The following is a 25,129-nucleotide window of genomic DNA, read 5'->3' as shown; positions in this document are numbered from 1 at the left end:
AAAGGAAGGGAGGGGTTCCTCCAATAAATGTAAAATATTTTATATTTGTCATTATGCAGCTGAAAAAAGGCTGCTATTTATTATTATAATTTAGAAAATAGATTTTATTTCTGAAATCTTGTATTTTTAATTTGGGTCCACTTTAAAGAAAAAAATAAAGTGAGGAGTGACTGGCTTTTACGCATTGTTTTTATAGTAATAGTAAACTAATTTTGAACTGTATGTTAAAGTTGTCAGTGGTGCTGCATTATTTCCTGTTGATTTTGTGATCTGTTGAATCTGCAATGGTATGGTAATTGCATATTGTCAAGGGTTTGCTTCAACCAAGCTCAATTGATCACTTGAAAACAGTCATCTGCACTGCACTTTGAGTGGTTCCAGACACATGTGTGAAATGTAGTGATAATTTAGCTACGCTGAACAGTTCTTTGTCAGTCTGCTGCATCCGCTCCCATCAGTGTCACATGGCATGCCTTATGCCTGCTGTTTATCGCACTTGTCACCACCTAACTCAGGTCACCTTTACTGAACTCTTCATGGTTATGTGACCACCATACTAAGATTTAGGAATTGAGGACACAAACACTCGAGCTTGTGTAGCTAGTGCTTCCATTTCTCTTCTTCATTGCAGTTTCTTTCATTCAAATGACTCCATAAATGACCGTAGTTTATCCGCAGCCCTTGCACAGAACAGTGCATTTTATCTCCCTAGAGTGTACTGTGTTCTTCCCACCACCTTGCCCCAACCATGACGGCAACGAATAAATAAATTGTCTGGAAGCCTGACTGCTTCCATTTATTACAGCCGGTCACATTATCTATTTAGCGATGCTGTTGTGATTTGTTTTTATTTTATTCCTTTTTTTTTTACAGCACCACTGTATTCTGCTTTACTATGCAGACTGTAGGAGGCCATACAAATCCATACCTATTTCATTTAAGTTTTTAGTCTATAATAACCTGATTGCATAGAAAGTGGCACCCAACTTTTAATCTTATGTTTAGTGGTATGCACCTTGGTTTCTTTAAAGGGTATCTGAAGAGAGAAGCATGTAGAGGCTGGCAAGTTTATTTAATACCAGTTGCCTAGAAGTTCTGCTGATCCTATGCTTTAAATACTTTGTCATAGACCCTGAACAAGCATTCAGGCCTGGTGCACACCAAAAACCGCTAGCAGATTTTGAAACGCTTTTTCTTTTTCTGTAGCATTTCAGCTAGCATTTTGCGGTTTTGGGAAGCGTTTTTGGTGTAGTAAATTTCATATATTGTTACAGTAAAGCTGTTCCTGAACAGCTACTGTAACAAAAAACGCCTGGCAAACCGCTCTGAAGTGCCGTTTTTCAGAGCGGTTTGCGTTTTTCCTATACTTAACATTGAGGCAGAAACGCATCCGCAATCCAAAATCTGCAGCAGCCCGGGAGTATGCGTTTCTGCAAAACGCCTCCCGCTCTGGTGTGCACCAGCCCATTGAAATACATTACCCTAGCGGATCCACTCCCGCAAGCGGATCGCAAACCGCAGCAGAACCGCTCTGGTGTGCACTAGGCCTCAGATCAGATGTTTCTGCCAAAAATCTGACCAGATTAGCTTCATTCTTGTTTCAGATGAGTAATTCATGTACAGCATAAGAATGGTAGTGGCTCTATCAGACTAATAACCATCATATGAGAAGGTTCGCAAGGCTGGGCAAATTCACAGAGCAAGATTTAAAAAGACCTGGGCTCAAAACTCCGATAGCCAGCAGCTAACACAACATCCCAAAATAAATGAGCGCTTCAGGGCTGCAGCCATTTAAAGTACTCTCCACGGGGGACCAGGATCATTAGGGAGCCTTGCCCAAAGACTCCTTTCTGTTTTACGTAATGGCTTGAGTCGGGACTCAAACCCTGGTTAAAGGCTCACATCCCACATCAAAGCCAACAGCCTTACCAGTTTTTGTAAAACTGTTAGCAGTGAAATTATAATATTGTACTGGTTTTAGTGTTGCTTATAATTTGGCCATAACCAGGTTGCAAGGGTGGACAGCTTGCAGTATAATAAGCAGCTGCTTAAAAAATATCAGGCACTTGAAGACCATCTGGCCCTTCTCCAATTCACTTTTTTTCCTAATTTTGCTCTTAGGAGATAATTTTTAATCTTCTGCTAAAATAACTTTTTTCAAAAATGTTTGGATATCGCAAAGAAAGGACTAACTTCTGTGGATTTGTTTTTCTGTGTATCCTTTGGAGGGATTATTTCTTTACTCCCTGTCCTTGTGCCAGTACTGGATCCCCAAGACTAGAAGTGATTGTATTTCTAAAGTATGCTTTGGTTGTCACAGAAATAAAAGTTCAGATTAAGTTGAGGACACTTGCCAGTTTGGCCTATGTCTTCAGTGCATATTAACTTCCTGTTTGGCATTTAACTCTGCCATCTCCACATCTCTGGGACCGTAAATGAAGAAACAAGTTTCACACAGACGATGGAGAATTTCATCTGACAAAAGTTCAAACCCTACTTCTGAATATCCAAAACTAAAATAAGTTTGATAGGATAATCTCTATACGTATTTGGTTTTACATTTTGGTGAAAGTGAGTGTATATTGGCATTATGTGAGGCTTGGTACAAACATTTACATTGTGGTGACAGTGGTAACCTCTGCAGAGGAGTCCTTTGAGCCTCTGTGGCATGGGCATAACTATCAACCGTGCAACCCCATTGTGGGGGGGGGGGCTGGGAGGCTTTGGGGGCCCCTCCTCCTCCCTCTCTCCAACCGCAAGTGCAGCCAATTAGCAAAAAACCTCCAGTTCGCTCAAAAACTATCCCTGCCACCTCCTCTTGCCATGCAGAGTAGCGGGAGCGTCTCATTTTTTTCTTCTTCCAGACGCTGCTTCACAGCAGAACACACGCTCTGCTGCAATTCACCGGCTTCCAATCATGTGACCCTCATGGGGTTTAAGGACCAAGGGGGGCCTATGCCATCTTGTTTGCAGGGGGGCTATTAAGTCTAGTTGCGCCCCTGGTGGCAGGCTGGATTTTCAGCAGTGGTCCATTATGGATGCCATAGGGGATTTTAGTTCTGGTTTGGCTGCCCCAGGTATCGTCAGCAGACAGCACAGTGGAGTAGCATTCAGTTTGCAAATCTGAAGAAAAATAATGTCCTGGTTCTTCATAAAGAATAAAATGAGCATGGCATGATAAAAGGTTTCTACAGAACTTCACCCTCCATAATCCCATGCAATGATCATTGCGCTTTCTGGGATATGCTTTATAAAGTTGATTCTGGAAACTTTTTCAGTGTAATGGAATTTGGATAGGAAAAGAAAAATACAATGTATTTTGGGAAGACAGAAGTTTTATTTTCAGTGTAGTACTAGTTACTTTCTTTATTTTTGATATACAATCCAGATGCTCACAAAGAAAATGAGGCCTGATGATTACATAGTAAAGTGTTTCGTTTGGTTTGGCTTTAAGTATTTATTGCTAGACTGCGCTAGGGATACTTTATGAATTTGTTTTTACAACCGCACTATAGGCTTAAATGACTGTATAAATATGCCTCCCTGACTCCGTTAAAGGGCTGCTTCACACTCGGGCACTTTTCAGCACTTTTCTGATCTATTCAGCGTGAACTAGCCCTAAGCGCTTGAGAGTTGAAAAACTCTTGCTTATGTAATGTTGGGTGTGTGCTCTCACTGGAGCGATGTGATTTTATAAAAATCACCCACAGCATTAATTTAGCAAGAGCTTTTCAGATCACTAGCACTTAAAAAGCACTTGTAGTGAGGACGAGCCCTTAGGCCATGTTCACCTCATGAAACGCGGATGGCCGTGCGTTCGGAACGCAATGCGTACGAACATACGCCATCTGCATTTGTATGCGTTGCATGGCTGATCTTTCAGGCCTCGTTCACACTGCACGCGTTTCCAGCCGCGTTTCGGGAACGCATGCAGGAGGCCGACACGCACTACATCAGACAGTGCATAGACTGCACTGTCTGATGTTCACACTGCATGCATTCTGCACCAGTGCGGTCCGGGAACGCATGCTGCACGCATTTTTTCCAAAAATGCGCGGCTGTCCCATTCACTTTCAGTGAATGGGATCAGCCACGCAACGCATACAAACGCAGATGGCGTGCATTCGTACGCTTTGCGTTCCGAACGCACGGCCGTCTGCGTTTGTAATGTGAACGGGGCCTTAGTGAATGGGTTTTGTTAAAAAATGCGTGCAGCGTGCGTTTGCGGACCGCATTGGTAGAACGCATGCAGTGTGAACATCAGACAGTGCAGTCTATGCACTTTCTGATGTCTTGCGTGTCGACTCTTCCTGTTAATTAAGCCAGCACCTATTCAGTAAGGAGCTTGGGCAAGACTCCCTAACACTGCTATTGCCTACTGAGCATACCCTTGTGGCTGCAGCTCTTGTGCTTTGAGTCCTCTGGGAGAAAAGCACAATATAAATGTTTTGTCTTGTCTGGTCTAGATGTATGTGCTCACCTCAAAGGCTTATAGGCTATAATGCTTTCGGATACAAAATATTGAGCTGAACTGCACACTGGGTTGTATTTCTACTTAAAATCCATAAGAAATATGAATGCTGGGTACATTTATTTAAAAAATATACACTATACACAAGATACAAACGTTTATGCTATAATATGGGCAAGGAAGGGAAAGCTATTTAAGAGCCTCAATCCTGACCTTCACTTCATGAAACAGGCTAACATTCCTGAACCTGATCTTCCAAGCCAACAAATCGATTGTCTGTTGGGATGAAGTGAATCCAGCTCAATGCCCACTATCAGCCTGAGAGAGAGGGGGTGGCAGGCACTCAAAAGGGGCTGTGGGTACTGTCAAAAACGGCTGTTTTTCTTACAGGTAGAAAATTTCAGCAGGAGCTACGTGCTCAAGACAAGGGTATACAGTACATTGCAATTCTTCAAGAAGAAAAAAGAGAGCATGGATTTCTGGCACCGTAGCTTTAATGAAAGCAGCAAGTGTACAGTGGATAGTAATCACAATAAATACACAATGGCATGTGTTCACGTGAAAGAATAAGGTACTTATCGTGCTCTGCTGAAGTGGGGAGGCAGCTGTGGGCGCCAGAGGGTGCACGGCCTTACGACCGTTTCGCAATGGGGTGAGCCTTGCTTCCTCGGAGGCTAATGTGCACGTTAGCCTCAGAGGAAGCAAGGCTCACCCCATTGTGAAACGGTCGTAAGGCCGTGCACCCTCTGGCACCCACAGCTGCCTCCCCACTTCAGCAGAGCACGATCAATGCCCACTATGACCCAGCCAGAGTTGGTAGCATGTCTGAATAGTATGGATACGCTTGTACCGCTCCATAGATCCATTGCCAGGTCTGTTGCACTCAAAAGCTGATTTGTGCAATTCTATTGGACGGGGTTAGATTAATGGCACAGTATCCATTGTCTGTAAAAATGATGCAGATCGTGATTGTCAGTTGCAGTAACACAAGCTCTGATCCAGTGAAAACCGACTTTGTGAACTGGCCCATAGGAGAGCATGGATCTGTTCTCTGTCAGTAGGTCGGCTTCAAGAAATGTTCCAGACAAGGTTTCATATAGACATTTGAGCAGCTATCCCTGAAATAACTTTTGAATGCTTTGCCTTGCTATTGTTTCCTCTGAATTAGCTCTGTTTATGTTTTTCTTGCAGGTACACTGGGCAGAGCAGCAGGTAGCAAGGAAGAGACAAAAACGATTTATTTTTACAGAACCAACAGACCCCAAATTTGCATCACAGTGGTATCTGGTACGTAACTTGATGTATTATTTGTTGCAGTTATAAACGCAATATGTGCTGTTTGTTTAAACAGATGTTTTACTGGAACAGCTGTATCCATAATGGATTCAAGTCATTTGCATTTTTGACAACTGTCCTCTTTATAACACAATTAAAATTGTACAGTATGGTGATCAGCTTTTCTAACGCAAAAACGTATTGAATTTATTTTATCATTTCCCCTAAACAGTATAAAAAAAGTGATAAAATGCATACATTTTTAGTAGAGAAAAACAGTAATAACCAAAGCAGTTCATCAAAATCTAGCATCTGCAAGGATAGTTACTGTGTCGTCTGAATTTCCTTTGTCATGGAAACAGATAGATGATATCGCTTTTATTTTCATGCAGCAGTTTAAAGGTATAGTCTGTTTCTTCACCAAGCCAACCACTGAATTGTTGCAGATACATCTAACCATTTGCATTTGTAATATAATTCACTGCATGGAGAGGTATGAGGCTATAAATTGTGCCACTTTTCTGTTGTAGGGGCTGAAAGATTGTCTGAATAAAGCACTTTACTAGTAAGCACATGCCCCCACTATAGCTTACATTTGTGTGTATAACGTATAAGAAAAAAAATGTACAGGTCCCTTATGCTTACGAATGATCATTACTTTCCCCATCGCAGCCTGTGTCAATGCTGAATTGCTTTCTCTAACCTAATGTATACTATCCAACAAAAGCCCAAAAATAGAACTCTCTAAGGTTGAATCACATGTCTTGTGGGTGGTGTGATTGGTGAAAAGTCTGTGAACCACTGACTATGCACTTGTTCTGGCAGAATTTGCTTATCAGGAAATATGCTTATCCCCAGTGACACGACAAAGCAATTGAATGCATGTTTTTTGTTTTTTTTTCCCATTAAAATTAAAACTCACTCTGTGCCTGATCCTTGGTGATTACTATGCCAACATTGTAAGCGTTTCTGAGAGAATAGAAAACATCTGGCTTGCAGGGAAGTCAGGTTGAATTAGGTTAAAAGAACTGGGAAGATGCAGACAAAGGGCTATAGGCTTTACAAAATGACTTTTTATTGTATTGTGTGCATTTCCTATTGGTGGATGCCATTTTTATTTTTATATACTTGTTTTGAATTGTCAGCTAAATTTGAATTAAACCTTTCACTTCCTCCACCAAAATAAGGATCTGTTCTACGCTTGATATACTTGCTGCACAGTATAGACATCCTTCTTATTGTAATATCGGCAGTCAGTGCTGAGGTATTCTCTCTTGACATTTTAGAAAATGACTAATCATTCATTTAGTGCCATCTGTGGTGAAGTTCCTAACCCGTTCCCTGTCTGATTCCAGTAGTTGATCAACTGGACATTTGACTGTTCAGGCAGTTTCACCTAACAGTGTGCCGTCACATGTTCTTTAATGTAGGGTGGCAAACTCAAATACAGAGTGAGCCAAAATCGAAAACTTGGACCAAGTCCCTTGCCTACCTCATTGTCTGGTGGCCACCTTCATCCATTATACAGTTCCTTGGTGTGTAATGGACCTCTCCCTCCCCTATACAGCTTCCTGGTATTTAGTGGCTTCCCTGTACAGTTCCCTGGTGTCTAGTTAACCCCCCCCCCCCCCATATAATTGCCTGTTGTCTGGTGGCACCTCTACCTCCACCATGTGGTTTCAGTGTCAGCACTTACATATATAAGCTTAGCGCTTACTCAGGCCAAACATAATGCAAAGTGTGGAAACCACTTGCGGGACAAAGTTGAAGCCAGTGCGAGACGGACCATTTTTTTTCCTGGGGAGGGGGGTAAAACCTAACTTGCCTAATTTTTGGACTGTGCACACAGTGGCCATATCAACACCGCTACAGTCTGCGTTTGAAAGTGTTTTTTTTTTTTTTTGTTGGTTTTGCATATCTAAAAATAAATCCTCCTTCATTCTACTGGGAGATAAATATAAAGCCTGCTGTCTTAACACCTTGTTTAAAAAAAATACACGCTGATTTTTTTTTTTGTTTTTTTTTTTGGCATCAGTAGTCTGTCACACATCTGCAACCAGCATGCAGCCATTAGAAAAAGGCTCAAGCTAAATACCTGTTTTCCATTATTGTGTAAGAATCTGCAGATGCATGAATAGTCAATTTACACTGGAAAAATAGGATATGTTGTATATACCTGAGCTTGAGGATTATCCATTGTGGGACATCTTGGACAAATTGGATGAGGTCCACTGTTGTAAATAAGTTGGAGTTTTATTTTGAAACTACATACATTTTTTTCTGTGTACCTGCGAAACGGCATGTAGTTGTTTTTTTTTAGTGCAGAGCAGAAGATGTTGGTCTAATGCCATAGAGTTCACTGAACATGTAACATGGCTGAAACGTACACTGGGTGCTCAGCTTCAACTGTAGCTATGTTACGAACAGACCCCGTAGTCTGGCCACTTCAGAATTGTGCCGGTCAAAACTGGAAATGGACGGATGATGGACAATACATGAAATACATGTTTCTTTCAGACTTTGACAAGCCAAAATGTAAAGCGACTACGTGTGGCCAGCCAAGTCCCAAAGTGGCTTCCTCCCCGCTGCCTTTTACCAATGTCTAGGTCTCTCCACACGCTCCCCTCCGGTCACATCCATAAGCTGCAGCAGGGTGAAATGCACTGCTGCCCCTTCTATTTCCCAATCACCATGAGACGGACATGGGCGAGTAGAAGAGTTAGGATAGAAGGGCAGCGTGGAGAGGTTAGAGATCACCAGAGAATGGTTGAAGAGGCTGAGGTATTGCAGAGCCTGCTGCAGTCACAATTCTCCTTTCTTCAGGACTTGGCTGACCAGTTCTGGTCAGGTTGCATTCTGGCCAGCCAAAGTCTGACAGGAACAAGCTTTTTCCATGTTGGCCGCAGTAGCCTGGCCACTTCTAACATTGTCAGGCCAGATTCCGAAGTGGTCAACTTCGGTATCTGGCTGTAACAGCTATAAGGGAAAACAAAAGATTCCATTTAGCCCTATATGGCACAAATGGGCTTCTCATCTCAAAACTGTTGTCTTTGGTATTATATGACCACAGCATGACACTTGGAGGACTGAAATATTGGGACTAGGTATCATATTCTCATTAGTTTTATGAGTTCTGAAGGTCTATGCAGTTAAGTAATAAAGGGAGGATAATGAGAGGATTCTGTTGCAGGAATGAGGCTAGGTATATTGTAGGGCCAATGGTTGGGGTAAGGTTAGGGTAAATGTTGGCACAGGCGGTAGGCTGCTGTTAAAGCATTTTTAAACTGTCGAGTACAGATTTAGGCTTAGGAATATGTATAAAAAAAAAAAAATACGACTAGTACTAGATTTCCTTAGTGAATCACTTAACCCTCTGGGGGATAATCCCGAGCTGAGCTCGGGGTAAGCCGCCACAGAGGATTTCTCAGGCCCTGGTGGGCCGATTTGCATAATTTTTTTTGTTGCACGCAGCTAGCACTTTGCTAGCTGCGTGTATATACCGATCGCTGCCGCTCCTCTCTGATTCGCCGCTACCCGCCGTGCCGCACCGCTCCCCCCCCCCCAAGACCCCGTGCGCAGCCTGGCCAATCAGTGCCAGGCAGCGCTGAGGGGTGGATCGGGACTCCCTCTGACGTCACGACGTCGATGACGTCATCCCGATCGTCGCCATGGCGACGGGGGAAGCCAAACAGGAAATCCCGTTCTGAACGGGATTTCCTGTTTGCTTTGATTGCCGGAGGCGATCAGAGGGGGTGGGGGGATGCCGCTGCACAGCGGCTATCATGTAGCGAGCGCTGGGCTCGCTACATGATTTAAAAAATAAAAAATTTTAAAAAATAGTGCAGCACCACCTCCTGGGCGATATAATTGTATCCCCCAGAAGGTTAACCCCCTTGGCAGTATGATTCTTTCTGGATTTTAGGGTCTGTAAGTGGTGCAATTTTTCTGCACCCTTTCAGACCCTATAACCTGGAAAAAAGCATGCTGCCAGGGAGATCTGCAGCAGTTCTGCAATCACTCACCTCCCTGGCTCCAGCGCTGCAGTTATGCCTTCATCCTCCAGGTGGCGCTGCAACTCTAAAGTGAAATTGCCGGCTGTCGTTATGACGAGCTCACCAGCAGGAAGCAGAGCACCAGAGGAGAGGAAGAAGAATGGCGGCTGATGTCGGGATACCCCAGGAGGTATGTAAAACCGCCCACTGCACTCTATACTCTGCACAGACCTCCCGGCGGCTACCCCGAGTAGAGGTCGGGATTACCGTTCTTAGCTGGGGTTTTTCACCCCGACCTTAACTCGGGATTACCACCAAGGAGGTTAAAGGAAATCTGAGATGAACAATTGTATCTATTCTCCTCCTCCTCCTCCTAAAAATTACCTTTTTTAGATATCTTTTAATTTATTTTTAATTTTATTTTTTTTTACGGTGTCCTTGTCTCTGCACAATGACACATTCATTATGCCAGAGCTAAAATCTAGTATACCAGAGCTAAAATCTATGAACTATTTACCCCTTTTAACTCTTTCCTGCTCTGACGCCTTTTTACTGCCAGGAAAGTTTTTTTATGGCTGTCATTCCTAATCAGTGAGGGTTACTATAGTTTGACCATGGCCCAACTGGACAGAAACTGTCACTTGTCACTGTCACTGATGTTTAACTCTTTGAGATAGAGAAAAAAAAGGATCACAGCATAGTTATTTGTGGCTTGGCAGTGTTCATACACTTGTCTAGCTCATCATGTCACATGTCACCTCAGGTGTCCTTTAAGAATATTTGGATCGGTGGTGCTCAGTTACTGGTTAAAGGGAACCTGAACTGAGTAAAATTATACAAAATAAACACATGACATAGCTGCAAATGAATATTACATACTAACCTCACCGTCAGTTCTTCTCAGAAGCTCACTATTTTCTTCATACAGTGATCCCTTCCAGTTCTGACAATATTTTGTCAGAACTGAAATATACCAGTTGCTGTCAGTTATATATCAGCAGCTGTCAGTTACAACTGAATGTGCAAGGTAATGTCTATGTTTACCTATGGCTCAAGTAGGGGATATTACAGTTTAACAGTGTGCTGACCAGGAAGCTGTTATGGGGTAATGGCCATTTTTAAAATGGAGGACGGAAAAACCCATTGATCACAGTGGACAAATGGGACGCAGGAGAGGAGAAAGAGATTGAGTAGTAGTCTACGCAGGAGGTAAGTATGACCTGTGTATGGTTATTTTGACTTTTTATTTTCAGCTCAAGTTCTCTAAGGTTAATGATAAAGAGATGGGAAAATTTAGTGTTGGTAAGAATTCAGGGGAAAAGTCAATATTGGGGAATGCTGGGAGTGTGAGATTAGGTAATGTGCATTAGAAAACATTATGGGTTAATTTGTTACACTAATGCCTAAACAAAATTCAAAATACAGTTAACTGTTCCTGCCATCTTCGTCATACTGGTCACTGGAATGCTGCTATTATACTGCTGCCTTCCGATCATTCCTTTTTGCCCTTCAGTAATGAGACCTTAAGGTGTCCATACACTGGTCTGTATGCACGGCAGATCGATACCTCTTCGATCATTATCTGAACAGAGAGGTATCTATCTGCTCGATTCCCTCCACACACTACTCAGATTTTCAATCGATTTCAGCATCAAATGTTTGGAAATCTGTGTGTTCCTGCCGGGTCCCAGTACCCAGACTCCCCCTCCGGGCCGAGTGGTTCTCACCTGTCCGCCGCGTGGTCCAGGTCTCTGCTTCTCCCTGTTGCTGCTTAGGGTGGCCACTAATAATCCAATCTTTTTCATCCAATCTTACCAAATCTATGTAGTATAAGGGTAAATTGAGTGAATATATTGAATAGAAAATTCATGCAGTTCCCTTATATTAGAAAGCCACTGTCACACGCCCCCTGGTGGCGGGACCGCACAATTCCTTCCAATCGGTTTCAGCACACAGACCATGCAATCTGTGGTCGCAATCGGTGCGCAGAAACCGCTGGAATTTTGGCAGCAGACAGGCTAGAAGGAGCTTGTGAGTAACAGTAACACAAATTACACACTCTTTCAGGGTATAACTTGCCACCACTCCTACAGAAGGGTAGGAGACCTAACTGCACTGATACCTGCAAATAAAATGGTTAAACACACTCTATTTTATCTAGCTATGAACAGTAGAAGCGACTCTTCAGAAGCTGGATTCGGTTTGTGCAGCTGAATAGCAGGGGTAGCTGAACAAATAAATGACTTTTTAGAAGTAGTTTATTATAAATGCAATATAAATAATTAATATATACAGAAAATCATTAAAATGAACAATTATAGAGACAATAATAGCGCAGTATGAAAAAACTAACTATAACAAGTAACTCGTCTATATAGGTTACCTAAAGTTTATTTTGTTTACACAGCATATCTATCTGCGAACAGCTTCAACAGAATATTATTATTTCTTCCTGTGATAAAATGAGGGCAGCCATGTTCTGTTTGTCACAGGCTGCTATCAGCTATCATGAGATGCTATCAGCTTGCCTCTGTGTAAATACAGTCCCCTCTCCTCCTCCCCTTTGCCTCTGAAATGAATGGCTAGTAACACCTCCCCCTCCTCCTGCCCAGACTGAGCTCCTGTAAGCCCTTGCTACTGTCTGAAAATATCAAGGCACTGTGAAAAATGTGGGCTAAACTTGTTTAGTTTTATAGGGAATTCGAGTATTAAAACAAAACAAAAAAGTATTTGGCTTGAGGAATGCCCCATAAACTATATGAAAGGAACACAATTATGCAATGAGTAAAAGTTTATCTCGAATCCACTTTAAGATCAGGTGAAAATATGTCCTTTCTGGGAAAGAAATGCTAAGTCCTTGGTTTCAGAATCCGGCAACTCAGCGTCAAAGCATTGGAAAAAGCTTTTAGCCTGAGCCTAATCTTTGCATCTATGGCCACAGGGGCAAGAGGCACAGCCAGGCTTGTTGCTTCCCACCATCCGTACTGGACTAGGCAGCAAACCTAAAGGCTAAATTTTGCACGCATGGCCACGTCTGTCACTCTCAATCTATGCGGACCCTAGGACTCTGTCTCTCTATTGCTCCTTCTTTTTCTGTCTTTCTTCTGTTTCAAAGACATGCAGTGGGGTGTCTGTAATTGCTGCAGAGTAGTTGAGTACCGCACAGAATGTGGCCGCTCCGCTCGACATAGCACTCAGACGGACCCCGCTGGTCCTCCTTCACTGTACTAATGGAATATGTAATTCGTAACGTGCAAGGTATATGATAACCTCTTTGTATATCTCGGCTATGCTGTGACTACCTTGTATACTTCTACTTTTTTGTTGCTATTGTACCATCACCGACCCTGTATGTGCCAAAAATAATTCTGGGTACAACCTGTGTTGTACTTGGCGAAATAAACGATTCTGATTCTGAAATGGTAAGATAGGATGAATAAGGTTGGATCGTTAGTGGCCACCATTAGTCTTCTTCACTTCCGTGTCCTGTGAATAGGCTGTATATTGAGGGACGAAATCGATGAGTCTATGAGCTTTAAGAGTTAACCAATGCACACAGGAGCCATGCCTACGATATGCATAGCCAATTCTAAATACAACTGAGAGCTACTTAGTAGTCAGAGCTATGGAGTGGCGGATCACCACTGAGTCTTAATGGTCTTATCTTTTGTAGTCTAGATAGTAGTGACATTTTGTCCTGCAAAGCCCTAGATACAGTTGACCTTGCTGATGGATGCCCTACTAACTTTTTCTTTTAATCATCTCAGAACTCTTTTAAATGTAATAAATTTTCTATGTTTAAAATTCTCGGCTCATGGGGACAAAATGCTTGAGTTGAGATGAGAGCGCATTGTTCAGGTTCACGCTTCATAAATTGAGGTATGGATGTTAAGCTTGCTTGCTCAGCGGCTTTCGCTCCTATCAGTGCATACATTCATATTAAAAATACTATTAAGTTAATATGCAAGATGGCTCCCTCTAGCAGTAATTGGATTAAAATATGAATTTTGTCCAGTGATAAGGTTGGGATATATGAAAGCTGTGGGGGACATTTATCAGGACTGTTGCACTGCAAGAAGAGCAAAGCAGGAGCCAAATGTGACCGGCTTACTGTAGCAGGCCAGCTTGATTGGAAACTCTAAAGGAAAGTTTTGAGGATAACACTCTATTGAATTACCGAATAAGTTGAAGGAGCAAACTTTTAATATATTATTCACCTATCTACTTCAGACATTGTTTGCTAAACTAATGATTTAAAGAGGAACTCCAGTGAAAATAATGTAATAAAAAAGTGTTTCATTTTTACAATAATTATGTATAAATGATTTAGTCAGTGTTTGCCCATTATAAAATCTTTTAAATCCCTGATTTACATTCTGACATTTATTACATTGTGACATTTTAACTGTTGGCAGGTGATGTAGCTGCTGCATGCTTTTTTTTTGCAGTTGGAAACAGCTGTAAACAGCTTTTTCCCACAATGCAACAAGGTTCACAGACAGGAAACTGCCAGGAGTACCACAGTCCTCAGTTTCTTGTGGGAGGGTTTTCACCACAATATCAGCCATACAGCGTCCCCTGGAGGTCTGTTTGTGAAAAGTAATAGATTTCTCATGTAAAAGAGGGTATCAGCTACTGATTGAGATAAAGTTCAATTCTTGGTTGGAGTTTCTTTTTAAAGCACAATTTATATTCTTCAGAAGGAAGTGCAGAGATGATTGTGCCGATAGATGTTTTAAAGGATTTTTTTCGTATTATGGAAGTCTGCTGGTAATCCAGAGGAGTCCTCTTGAGGCGTTGTCACATATATTGGAAGATCTGACCTGCTACATTTTACAGCTATTTGTTAGCTGCATGGTGGAAGGGCTTGTAAATTCCAGACTTGCTCAGATGAGCTTGTTTAAAATAACTGAACAGATACAGTATTGTGGTGAGGGTTACATTAATTGAAATGCTAACAAAATCTCACATTTCTAAAAATTAAATCTCTCTTCAAACTTTGTGGTTTCTGATCCTGTTGGCAAATGTTGCTCCCCACATTACTCTATCTGCAATCTGAGGTTGATTATAAATACAGATGTAGGCTGAGTTTCCAGTCTGTGAGAGACAATACTGTCACTTGTTGCAAATGCGTGAATGCATCCAAATCACTCAAGCCTTGTCAGGGACAGTTATGGGGATTCACATGTGCGGTGCGATTTTATGCTGCTGAGTAGGGTTGCAACGGTATGAAATTCCACGGTATGATAACCGTCAAAAAAAAATACCACGGTATGACGGTATTGCGGTATACGGTATTATACAATTATAATAGAATTATTTGGACCCTGAGCACCCCTTACACCCCACCCCCACCCCAGTGTGGGGGGTGGGGTGTAAGGGGTTACTCCTTCAGTATATATATGATTAAGCCCCTGGGAGATTTGGGGCCCCAGGTAAAACTGAAAAAAGGCTTACCCTGCTCCTGCAGAAGTCCAGGTGGTGTTAGAGATAGGTGTAGCCAGTAATAGGTGGCCGCAGCATAGGTAGCCAGGGATAGGTGCCTGCAGCATAGGTAGCCAGGGATAGGTGTAGCCAGCAGTAGGTGGCTGCAGCATAGGTAGCCAGGGGTAGGTGGCTGCAGCATAGGTAGCCAGGGATAGGTGCCTGCAGCATAGGTAGCCAGGAATAGGTGTAGCCAGGCATACGTGTAGCCAGGATAGGTACCTGCAGCATAGGTAGCCAGGGATAAGTGTAGCCAGTAGTAGGTGGCTGCAGCATAGGTAGCCAGGGATAGGTGCCTGCAGCTTAGGTAGCTAGGAATAGGTGTAACCAGGGATAGATGTAGCCAGGATAGGTGCCTGCAGCATAGGTAGCCAGGATAGGTTCCTGCAGCACAGGTAGCCAGGGATAGGTGTAGCCAGGATAGGTGCCTACAGCATATGTAGTAGGTGCTCCTCTACATGGGTGGCCTAGTCTGTCACTTGAGCAGCGGCATCTGCAGGTGGTGTGGAGGCCTCTTGCTGGGGGTGTCTTCCGTGCCTGGTGGTGGTGGATGCGAGGAAGGCAGGCAATGTGAGGCGGCTTGGAAGAAGAGGGCACCCCTGCATGGGTGGCCGTGCGGTCCGGAAGCAGAGGCGGCTGGAGTGACGATCAGTGGCGGCTGCTCGGTGAGACCCAGCAGTGGGGGCAAACTTTTGACGATGCAATCCCACCACCACCACCACCAGATTTAGAATGATCGCACCGCACCCAACAATTTACTCTGCTCCATTTAATGTTCTCACATGACATGCTGCAGCTCAACACAGTAGCACTCTGGCTGTCTGTGAGTCTGTGCCAAACTGCTCACCCTCAGCCACTCCATTCCTCCTCAGGCAGGACAGCAGTGCCACCTCCTCCCTTCTACTGTGCAAGTCAAATGACACTGCTGCTCTCCTGCCTCCCCCTTCTCACTCACTGTCAGACTCCTCACACAGCACAACAAGAAGTTTTTCCCCAATGATGACCTCTCCTGTCTCTTTTCCTCCTACTCTGACTGCATGCTGTTAGTGTAAACACAGTACAAACCTGCTGCCCCTGTAATCTCTGTGCCTGATGCAAATGTTTCACCTTGCTTTATGAGAGAACCGGCCCTGTGTAAAAAGACAAAACTTTTTTTTTTTTAATGCTAGTACAAAGGGAATGTAGAAATGTATCCTGTGTAACAAGATGTAAGTATTTAATGGTAGATCAACCTTCTTAAGGCCCATACACACGGGGTACGGCCATCGCTGCAGCCACGTGGCACGCGCGTGTTGCGCCGACAGGTCGCTCATGTGTATAACGCGCGTTCCCCGAACCGTCGCCCGTCCGAGCTGTCGCCAGGCGATTGACCTGTTCAATCGCCGGCTACAGCTGTCGCCGCGACTTTGCCGGAACTGACGCTAGTCCCGCGTGAGAATGCGGGCTAGCGACAGGAGACCTACGCGAGTGAATGGAGCATCCGGCTGGGGGATGCTCCATTCACAAACAGCTTCGCCCACGTCTGTTTTTCTGGCGAGATGTGTGGACAGCTGTCGCCGGCAGGGAGATGTCGCTCCCTGTGCGCGCATGCTACGGGGGACAATTGTCCCCCGTGAGTATGTAGCTTTAGGAATAATAGATCAGTGCAACAAGGTATGCGTTGGTAAAGGGGACTAAAGGATCTGTAAAAACATCTTTCCAGAAAGCTGTCCTGCTTCAGCTTTCACGTGTATAAAGGGCAGCCTTGAATATTCTCAATCTCATACATACAATTTTTAAAAGAAGTAATAATGCTTATGAAATATATTAAAAAGGATTTTTCTCAAATGGTTCACTTCTTTGGCAATATAGTTCATTCATAGACCAAACAAGCAAAATGTACCACAAATAAAGCGAACAATGCACGTAACGCAGCAAAATGAAAAAAACTTGGTTAAATACATGTTCTCCGTGTAACACCATTAACATGTGTAGAATAGGGGTGGAAAAGGGTGATGAAGGTGACATTATTTGGGTACCCACTTTTCCATCAAAAAGCTGGAAAAAGTGATTGACTCGCATATAAGCCCCCCTCCATCCACACACACCATCGCCCTCTCCCCAGTATCGCTCCCTCCATAGTATAAGTAGCCAGATGTGCCTTTAGTATCAGGCATCCCCCTTACTCAGTACAAATAGCCAGATGTGCTCCATGTTAGGCAGCCCCCGATTATCAGATGTGCCCCCTGTATTAAGCATCCCTCCCATAGCCAACTGTGCCATCTGTATTAGGCATCCCCCTGTACCCAGCTGTGCCCCCCTTGTATTAGCTAAATGTGCCAGAGTATGTGCCCAGGAGACTACCTGAAACTGCTGTTACCTGCATGAAGTTGTCTGTCTTCAGCTCCCCCCAGCAGATCTGTGCCTGCAGAAATATCCCCGACTACTCCTTAGCCAGATGTACCCCAGCACATGTCCCCAGGAGATTAAGTGCTGCGGCCAGCGTGATGGTGTCCATCTCCTGACCATGCCAGCAGAAATGTCTCCAGCTACTTGTGCAGGATGGCTCCGATCAGTAGTGCCGTTGTGCAGCAGTGACATCAGTGCTCAGGTTCCCTCATTAACATGAGTGAACCTCTGTCATGAAGGTGTCCGTCTCCCCTCAATGCCTGCAAAAATGTCGCTGGGTACTAGTGCAGGAATGCTCCACCAGCGGGTCCAAGCTGTCAGAAAAGTCCCCATCTACTTGTAGATCTGTAGTGTCATTGTGCAGTAGTGACGTCAGCGCCGGGATTCCCTCATCAGCCTGTGATGCTCTTGCTGTGTCTCAAGACGCCTCTAGATGGCGTCATAAAGATGAGACACAGCGAGAGCGTAAACTAAGGCTGATGAGGGAACCCCGGTGTAATGTCACTGCTGCACGACGGCACTAATAAGCGCAGCGATCCTGCACAAGAAGCCTGGGACATTTCTGCAGGCATGGCAGGGAGATTCATTTCACAAAGGCTGATGAAGGAACGCCGGTGCTGATGTCGCTACTTAACAGCAACACTACTGATTACAGCGCAAGTAGCTGGGGACATGTCTGAAGGCTTGGATCCGCTGCGGGGAGACCCGACACTTTCATGCTGGAAACTGCAGTTCCTGGTAACCTCGAGGGAGCCTATTGCAAGGGGGCCACTCAGTGGAGGGAGGGTGATGTAGCCTCACGCAGCTGACTCGCATATAAGCTTAGGAGGGGGGGCTCTTTTGAGCACACTTTTTGTGCTCATAAATTCGGCTTATATGCCAGTATATACGGTAATGGAAATGGAGGGAATGGAAAGGTGGAAAGAGGAAAGGGAAATGGGAGGAATGGAATAGTGTAATAAAAAATGCACCTGTGAGGAGAAGTCATTGACATTCAAGAATGGTTTGGCTTTGATGATATTTAACAGTATGCGAAGGTCCAGGATTAGGATGCATGCATGCAAATGATAAATCCATCCTATTACAAGATGTTGCATGCTGAAGCTGGGTTTTCAGGCAGCTCTTGCTGGAGCCTCCTCTGAGTTCTCCGTTTCTGAATGGCAAAGCATTCTTTTTGAATCCCAAAATCGCTAGAATGGTTTCTAGACATTTGTAAATATTGCCAAATATTTTTCTTCGGGAGGGAGGAAGAGTAGCGAGCAGTATGCAAGATCAAGCTGAATGCTGTATCCTTTCTGTACAGTTTTGTAGAAAGAACACATTCCCAGGATTTCAAAATGGTAAGACGTCCAACATGCACACGACCAACACCACAAACCGCAGAACCTGATAATCTGCACAACCTGACGAACTGCACGACCCTGTATGTCCACACGTGTAGCTGACTAAACGATCAACTCATTTACATACTGCGCACGCAAGCAGAATGATGGACTTCACATTCAAAACAAGTACAAGCCATTCAAACTTGTACACTCGCACCAACTGCATATCATCAGACCAACATAGATCCGGCAGTTGGATCGGGCAAACCGCATGTTATCAGTTGCTCGTCAAGTTGTTTGCACGCGTACACATGCCTGATTATTGTCCAACAAACTAAAGTCAGACGATAATTGGGCTGCAGGTTGGTCCGTATGTACTTAGCTTTAAAAAGAGCAAAGATCAACGTTTGGTTGTAGTCAACACTGAGATGGAGACAAACTCCCTTAGAACCCATTCACACTAGAAGCGCTTTTCTGAGCATTTTTTTTCAAGTGATTCGTTTTTGTTTTTTTAAATCGCTCCCATTCACTTTCATTACAATCACAGAAAAATTGTTGCGATTTCGCGATCGCGTACGCGAAAATTGTGCCAAAGTTTTTCCGTGATTTTAATGAAAGTGAATGGGAGTGATTTTAAAAAACGCTAGTCAATCGCAAAACGCTCAGAAAAGAGCTTCTAGTGTGAATGGGCCCTTAGGGAAGTAATGGATCCTGTCCAGATCATGAGGACATCACTGATGTTATATCACAGGTAAACAGAGAGGTCCTCATGGGTGAGCTGGTCCCATACAGTGTGCTGTATTCTTTATCTGGAGGGGGTTTTGGTATTCTTGAAAAGTATTAAACTATAGTGATGAATATCACTGTTCACTTCAGCCAGGATGGAATGGAGAGTCCATATCTCCTTAGGGATACACATCAATAAAACTCCTCCATATCAGCCATCCTTGAACATTCACATCCTAAAAGGTGTTATGTGGGCTTGTTAAACCTAGCTAATAAAGGGAAGGATCTCTGGTGTATGATTGGGAGCAATGGGGGTAGTTCAGCTGCCTTCTGGCTCTTTTTGTCGTTTTCCAAATCTCAACCAATTCCAGAGACTAAATCTCCTGGGAAATTGTTTTTGGCTTTATAAATGGGATAACTTATAAAAGTTTGCCTGTTTTGGGTGAATAACTCTGAGGTATTTGGCCAGACTTAAAGCAGTAACATGGTTTTGTGGAGCTTTAACTATGAAAGAAAATAAATGTGTTTTGTCTGCTTTTAAGGAAGAGCCATCAGTGGGTCTATAACAGTTTATCTCGATTCGATAGTACTCTCTTTCTCTCTCTATCTCATGTGTGAGTGTATAGTTGAACTTCATTGCCAGCTTTATTAGAGGGTTTGTATACAAGTTCTCTGTACCACAATAAGGCAAAGTGCTCTTGTAGCTCAGGGCTCAAATTTCATACTTTTTTCCTTTTTGGAGGAGATCAAACAAATCTTTCTCGTCAGGCAGAAAATTTGTTTTAAGTACCATTATTTGCAACAGTATCCATATCTTAAAGTAACAGACAACTGATTTCTGATGCTTGTTTTGTTTTGTTTTTTGCCTGCATAGGAGCTGCCATTTTGTTTAACTCAGCAATTTGGAAATTCTTGAAACTTTGTCATTTTGCATTGTTCACTTATCCTGCAATCTGACGCGATATATTCAGTATTGTCTATATAGTACAGAAAGGTTCCGTTCTTTAATAACCGGTCAAATCTAGTGTTAGGAAGTGGCAGTAATGACTAATTAGCCATTTACTTTAGTAACGTGTTAAATGTGATCTTCACATTGGAAGTTCTGAATAACTGTAAGTTAGCACTAACTGGTGCTATTGCATGGGTACTATCTGCAGGGCCAGTTCAAGTCCTACTGGGCCCCAGCGCAAAATTAACTTGGGGCATTCCCCTGCTCCCCTAAACCCCCCACACCACCACCAGAGTATTCACAGCAGAGACCCCCCCCACCCCGGTCTCCCCTCTCAACTTCACTGTTCTCCCGGGGTTGCTGCACAGGTTTTTTTTTTTTTTAATCAGTATGGCAACTCTTCTCTCCCAGCGTGCTTATTCAGTCCATCCCCCTCTTCTTCATCCTCCATCCTCGGGCGCTTTGTCTAAGTGACCTCATGCTTGTTATTGCATAATGACATGTGATGGGTCATGGAAAAGGTTCTAGGGGAGAGGAAGATTGGGAGCATGGATGAAGCAGCACCCCAGGACAGGTGAGTTGCTGTGCTGACAAGGACCTGGAGGGGAATTTTTGGGGGTGGCTTGGGCGCCTCTGGCAATTGCCCCTCTTGCCTCTATGGTAGCACTGGTCCTGGCTGGTACATTCAGCAGGTGTTAAATAGCAAGTATTCATGGCCTCTTGTTGAGGTCAGATCATTTGTATGTGTCGCCAAAATGCCTTTAGCTGTGTTTTGTTTTTTTTGCAAAGAAAGCCCGTAGCATGCTTGTAGTGTGAACTGTCCTCACTGAAAACAATTTACATATTGCCTATATTTTTCTACAGCTTTAACATCCCACTTAATGGCAGGGATCCTTGGTAGCATAAGCAAAGATAATGGCAGACTTGTTCTGGTGTCTTCAGTGTGCTGGTTGATAATTAATTCTACTTTGCTTTTCAGTATGCGGCAAACCGATGCGACTTACACGTGAAAGAAGCCTGGGAACAAGGGTACACTGGGCGAGGTATCGTGGTTTCAATACTGGATGACGGCATTGAAAAAAATCACCCTGATCTGCAAGGAAATTATGTAAGTGGGTATTGCTGGCTATTTCTAGCCTGAGAAAGCACAAGATTTGTACAGTAGACCGTAGCAAAATGTTTTGATGTTATTTTTACATTTATAAATCTATTTTTACTGTTCGTTGTTTACTAGTATTCCTAAACATAATATTATGTTTTTTGCTGTCTCACTTTGCTTTAAGTTAGACAGTTGAAAGAAGCAATGCAGTCTTATTTTAAAATGCTATTTAACTGGCTGTCATGCCTAATAGCTTTATATCTCTGCTTCAGAAGAAATATGCAGGCCAGATGATTGGCTGGCTTCAAGCTTGTTCCAGGTGTTTGACTCAAGCTACATAAGCCAGAAGCTCGGCTTGTCTCCCAGGGAACTGGCATTTTTTTTTAAAGTACATAGATCAATAAAGTGCAATATTTCTTAGTGTCATAAAATGTGTATCGTTGTGCATACAACTCCTATTTCTTAGATGATGTTATATTTAGGCATGCAATCTAGGTATAAAAAGTGCTGTCAATACCAAATGTCTGACAATCAATTTGCATCCATTTACAGCTTTCTCAGAGGCTCATGTTGAATCATAAAACTTTCATAATTTTTGATAATCGATACAATCTCAAATATCCATGGAATTTTCCCACACCCCCTAACAATGCAATAGGCTGAAAGGTTGCTTTTTTTATAGATAAACACATGCACAGAGGAAGATACTGATTGCTTGGAAGCAGACGTTATTTCCCACAATGCAACACTGTTCAGACAGGAAACTGTCGGGACCTAGGTCCTGACTAGAGATGTTGCGAACCTCCGATTTTCTTCCGCGGAAGGTTCGGTTTGCGGAAAAGTTAGCCAACCGCAATAGACTTCAATGGGGAGGCGAACTTTAAAATTTTAGAAAAATTTCTACCGGCTGGAAAAATGATAGAAAACATGTTTCAAGGCATCTAATACCTGGAGGAAGACATGATTGAGTGAAATAAACATCAAGTCCCAGGCAAGAATCTAGATTTCACATAAACCCCTATTTTAAGGTCACAAATCTCATTCAATGTTTAATTACAGGCCTACACTGCTTTACAACATCAGACAGTTTATCTCTCACTCCCTCTCCCCCTCACTCCCTCCTCCCTCACTCCCTCTTCCCTCACTCCCTCTCTCCCTCCTCCCTCGGAGGAGGGTCTCATCTTCCAGGAAATTGTAGAATTTCAAAAGCCAGCTTATATACCTTGGCCGGGAATTGAACCCAGGTCTTGGCCGGGAATTGAGCCCAGGTCTGAGTGCTTGGTAGATAGCTCTCTTAACCGCTATACCAAAACTACATTCTGAAACCAGCCTAGCATGTACCATTATGATATATCCTAGAGAAAAATGAGCTTGCTTAAAGATTTGTAGGCTTTCAAAAGCCAGCTTACACATACCTTGGCCGGGAATTGAACCCAGGTCTGAGTGCATGGTAGATCGCTCTCTTATCCGCTATACCACCACCAACACTACATGCTGAAGCCAGCCTAGCATGTACCATTGTGATATACCCAAGAGAAAAATGAGCTTGCGCTCTCTCTCTCTCTCTCTCTCTCTCTCTCTGACTTGATAGTTTTAAGCTGAAAATTCACTTCAGTGACATCAGCGGATACCAGCAGAATTTCACAGGCAATTTCGGAATTCTGCCAGCTTGAAAAAGCAATTCCGTTCCGACCAAACGGAATGGAATGACCACTTTCCGCCCAAAATTGTGGAAAATGCAATGCCACGGAAAGCGGTGACCATCCCTACTAGAGAGAGAGAAAGATGAATCTACATGGCTATCTGGTGTTCTCTTCGGACAACTGTTGAACACAAAAGGCAAGGCCATGCCTGGGTGGGGTTGAACCACCAACCTTTTAGTTAACAGCCAAACACGCTAACCAATTGTGCCACAGAGACTGTGTTCTATTCCTGGCCAATGTGAGTTGGCTTTTGACATACTACACATCCTTAAGCAAGCTCATTTTTCTCTAGGATATATCATAATGGTAAATTCTAGGCTGGTTTCAGAATGTAGTGTTGGTGGTGGTATAGCAGTTAAGAGAGCTATCTACCACGCACTCAGACCTGGGTTCAATTCCCGGCCAAGGTATGTAAGCTGGCTTTTGAAAGACTACAAATCTTTACGCAAGCTCCTTTTTCTCTAGGATATATCATAATGGTACATGCTAGCCTGGTTTCAGAATGTGGTGTGGGTATAGCGGTTAAGAGAGCTATCTACCATGCACTCAGACCTGGGTTCAATTCCCGGCCAAGGTATGTGTAAGCTGGCTTTTGAAAGCCTACAAATCTTTACGCAAGCTCATTTTTCTCTAGGATATATCATAATGGTACATGCTAGGCTGCCTTCAGCATGTAGTGTTGGTGGTGGTATAGCGGTTAAGAGAGCTATCTACCAAGCACTCAGACCTGGGTTCAATTCCCGGCCAAGACCTGGGTTCAATTCCCGGCCAAGGTATATAAGCTGGCTTTTGAAATTCTACAATTCCCTGGAAGATAAGACCCTCCTCCCTCCTCACTCCTTCCTTCTCCCTCCGGGAGGAGGGAGTGAGGGAGGAGGGAGTGAGGAAAGTAGGAACAAGCCTATAAGAGCCTAACTAAAGTCTCCCTAGCAGAGTCTGTCAGCAGCTGTCCCTTAACTAATTAGTGCAGGCAGACTAGTGAGTAAAACCTCACAAGGACCTTGCCTTTTATAAGGGGGGGGAGGCTCTAGGAGTGAGTGCAGTCTGATTGGCAACAATGTGTCTGCTGACTGTGATGTAGAGAGTCAAAGTACTGCTCAATAGAGCATTATGGGGTGAATCGAACTTCCGGGAAAGTTCGCCTTAGCAGGCGAACGCAAATCACCCGAAGTTCACCTGGATCTGTTCGCCGGCGAACCGTTCGCGACCCCTCTAGTCCTGACATTACACTGTGGGATGGGTTGCGCCACAATATTAGCCATACAGACCTTCCTGAAGATTTCTCATGGGAAAAGGGGTGTTAGCACAACCACCCCAAAATGCGTGCAACCGTGCACTGTAATTCAGTGGTGAATCGCAGTGCATGTATGGAAACATCAGGCGGCGCAGTCTATGCCCTCTCTTATGTCCCTGCGATCGCGTTTCCCTAATTGCGGCTAAAAGCGCGCATATGGAAATGAGCCCTAAGAGTAAAAAAAAGTCCTTTTTGCACTAAGACACCCCTTTTACCCACCTGATGTTCCTCCCACGGATCAATGAGTAAAGCAGGGCAGCTGATACAGGCTATGTGAAGGATCACATCCAAGTGCTAGAAGCACAAGAGTTGGAAGGGATCATTATTGCAGGCAGAGGTTCTCTGGTTTGTCAGCAAATCCCTGCAGTGTGTCTCTGATCTTTCCCCTTTTCCCCGCATAAGAGAGTCTGAGCTTTTGCTCTA

At 43.7% G+C, this 25,129-nt stretch overlaps 1 protein-coding gene across 1 annotated transcript in view; it reads left to right on the top strand.

Annotated features, from left to right (window-relative positions):
- The window catches only part of FURIN (furin, paired basic amino acid cleaving enzyme), a 314,300-nt gene that overhangs the window by 185,611 nt on the left and 103,560 nt on the right, over nucleotides 1-25,129 (top strand). Inside the window, exons 4-5 of the mRNA XM_068275265.1 lie at nucleotides 5,663-5,758; nucleotides 21,590-21,718. Coding sequence (XP_068131366.1) covers nucleotides 5,663-5,758; nucleotides 21,590-21,718 — 225 coding nt within the window. The remainder of the gene's footprint in view (nucleotides 1-5,662; nucleotides 5,759-21,589; nucleotides 21,719-25,129) is intronic.

Source organism: Hyperolius riggenbachi, chromosome 3, assembly GCF_040937935.1.
Source record: "Hyperolius riggenbachi isolate aHypRig1 chromosome 3, aHypRig1.pri, whole genome shotgun sequence".
NCBI lineage: Eukaryota > Metazoa > Chordata > Amphibia > Anura > Hyperoliidae > Hyperolius > Hyperolius riggenbachi.
The sequence above is the reverse complement of the archived record's forward strand: the minus strand, read 5'-3'. Positions and strand labels throughout refer to the sequence as shown.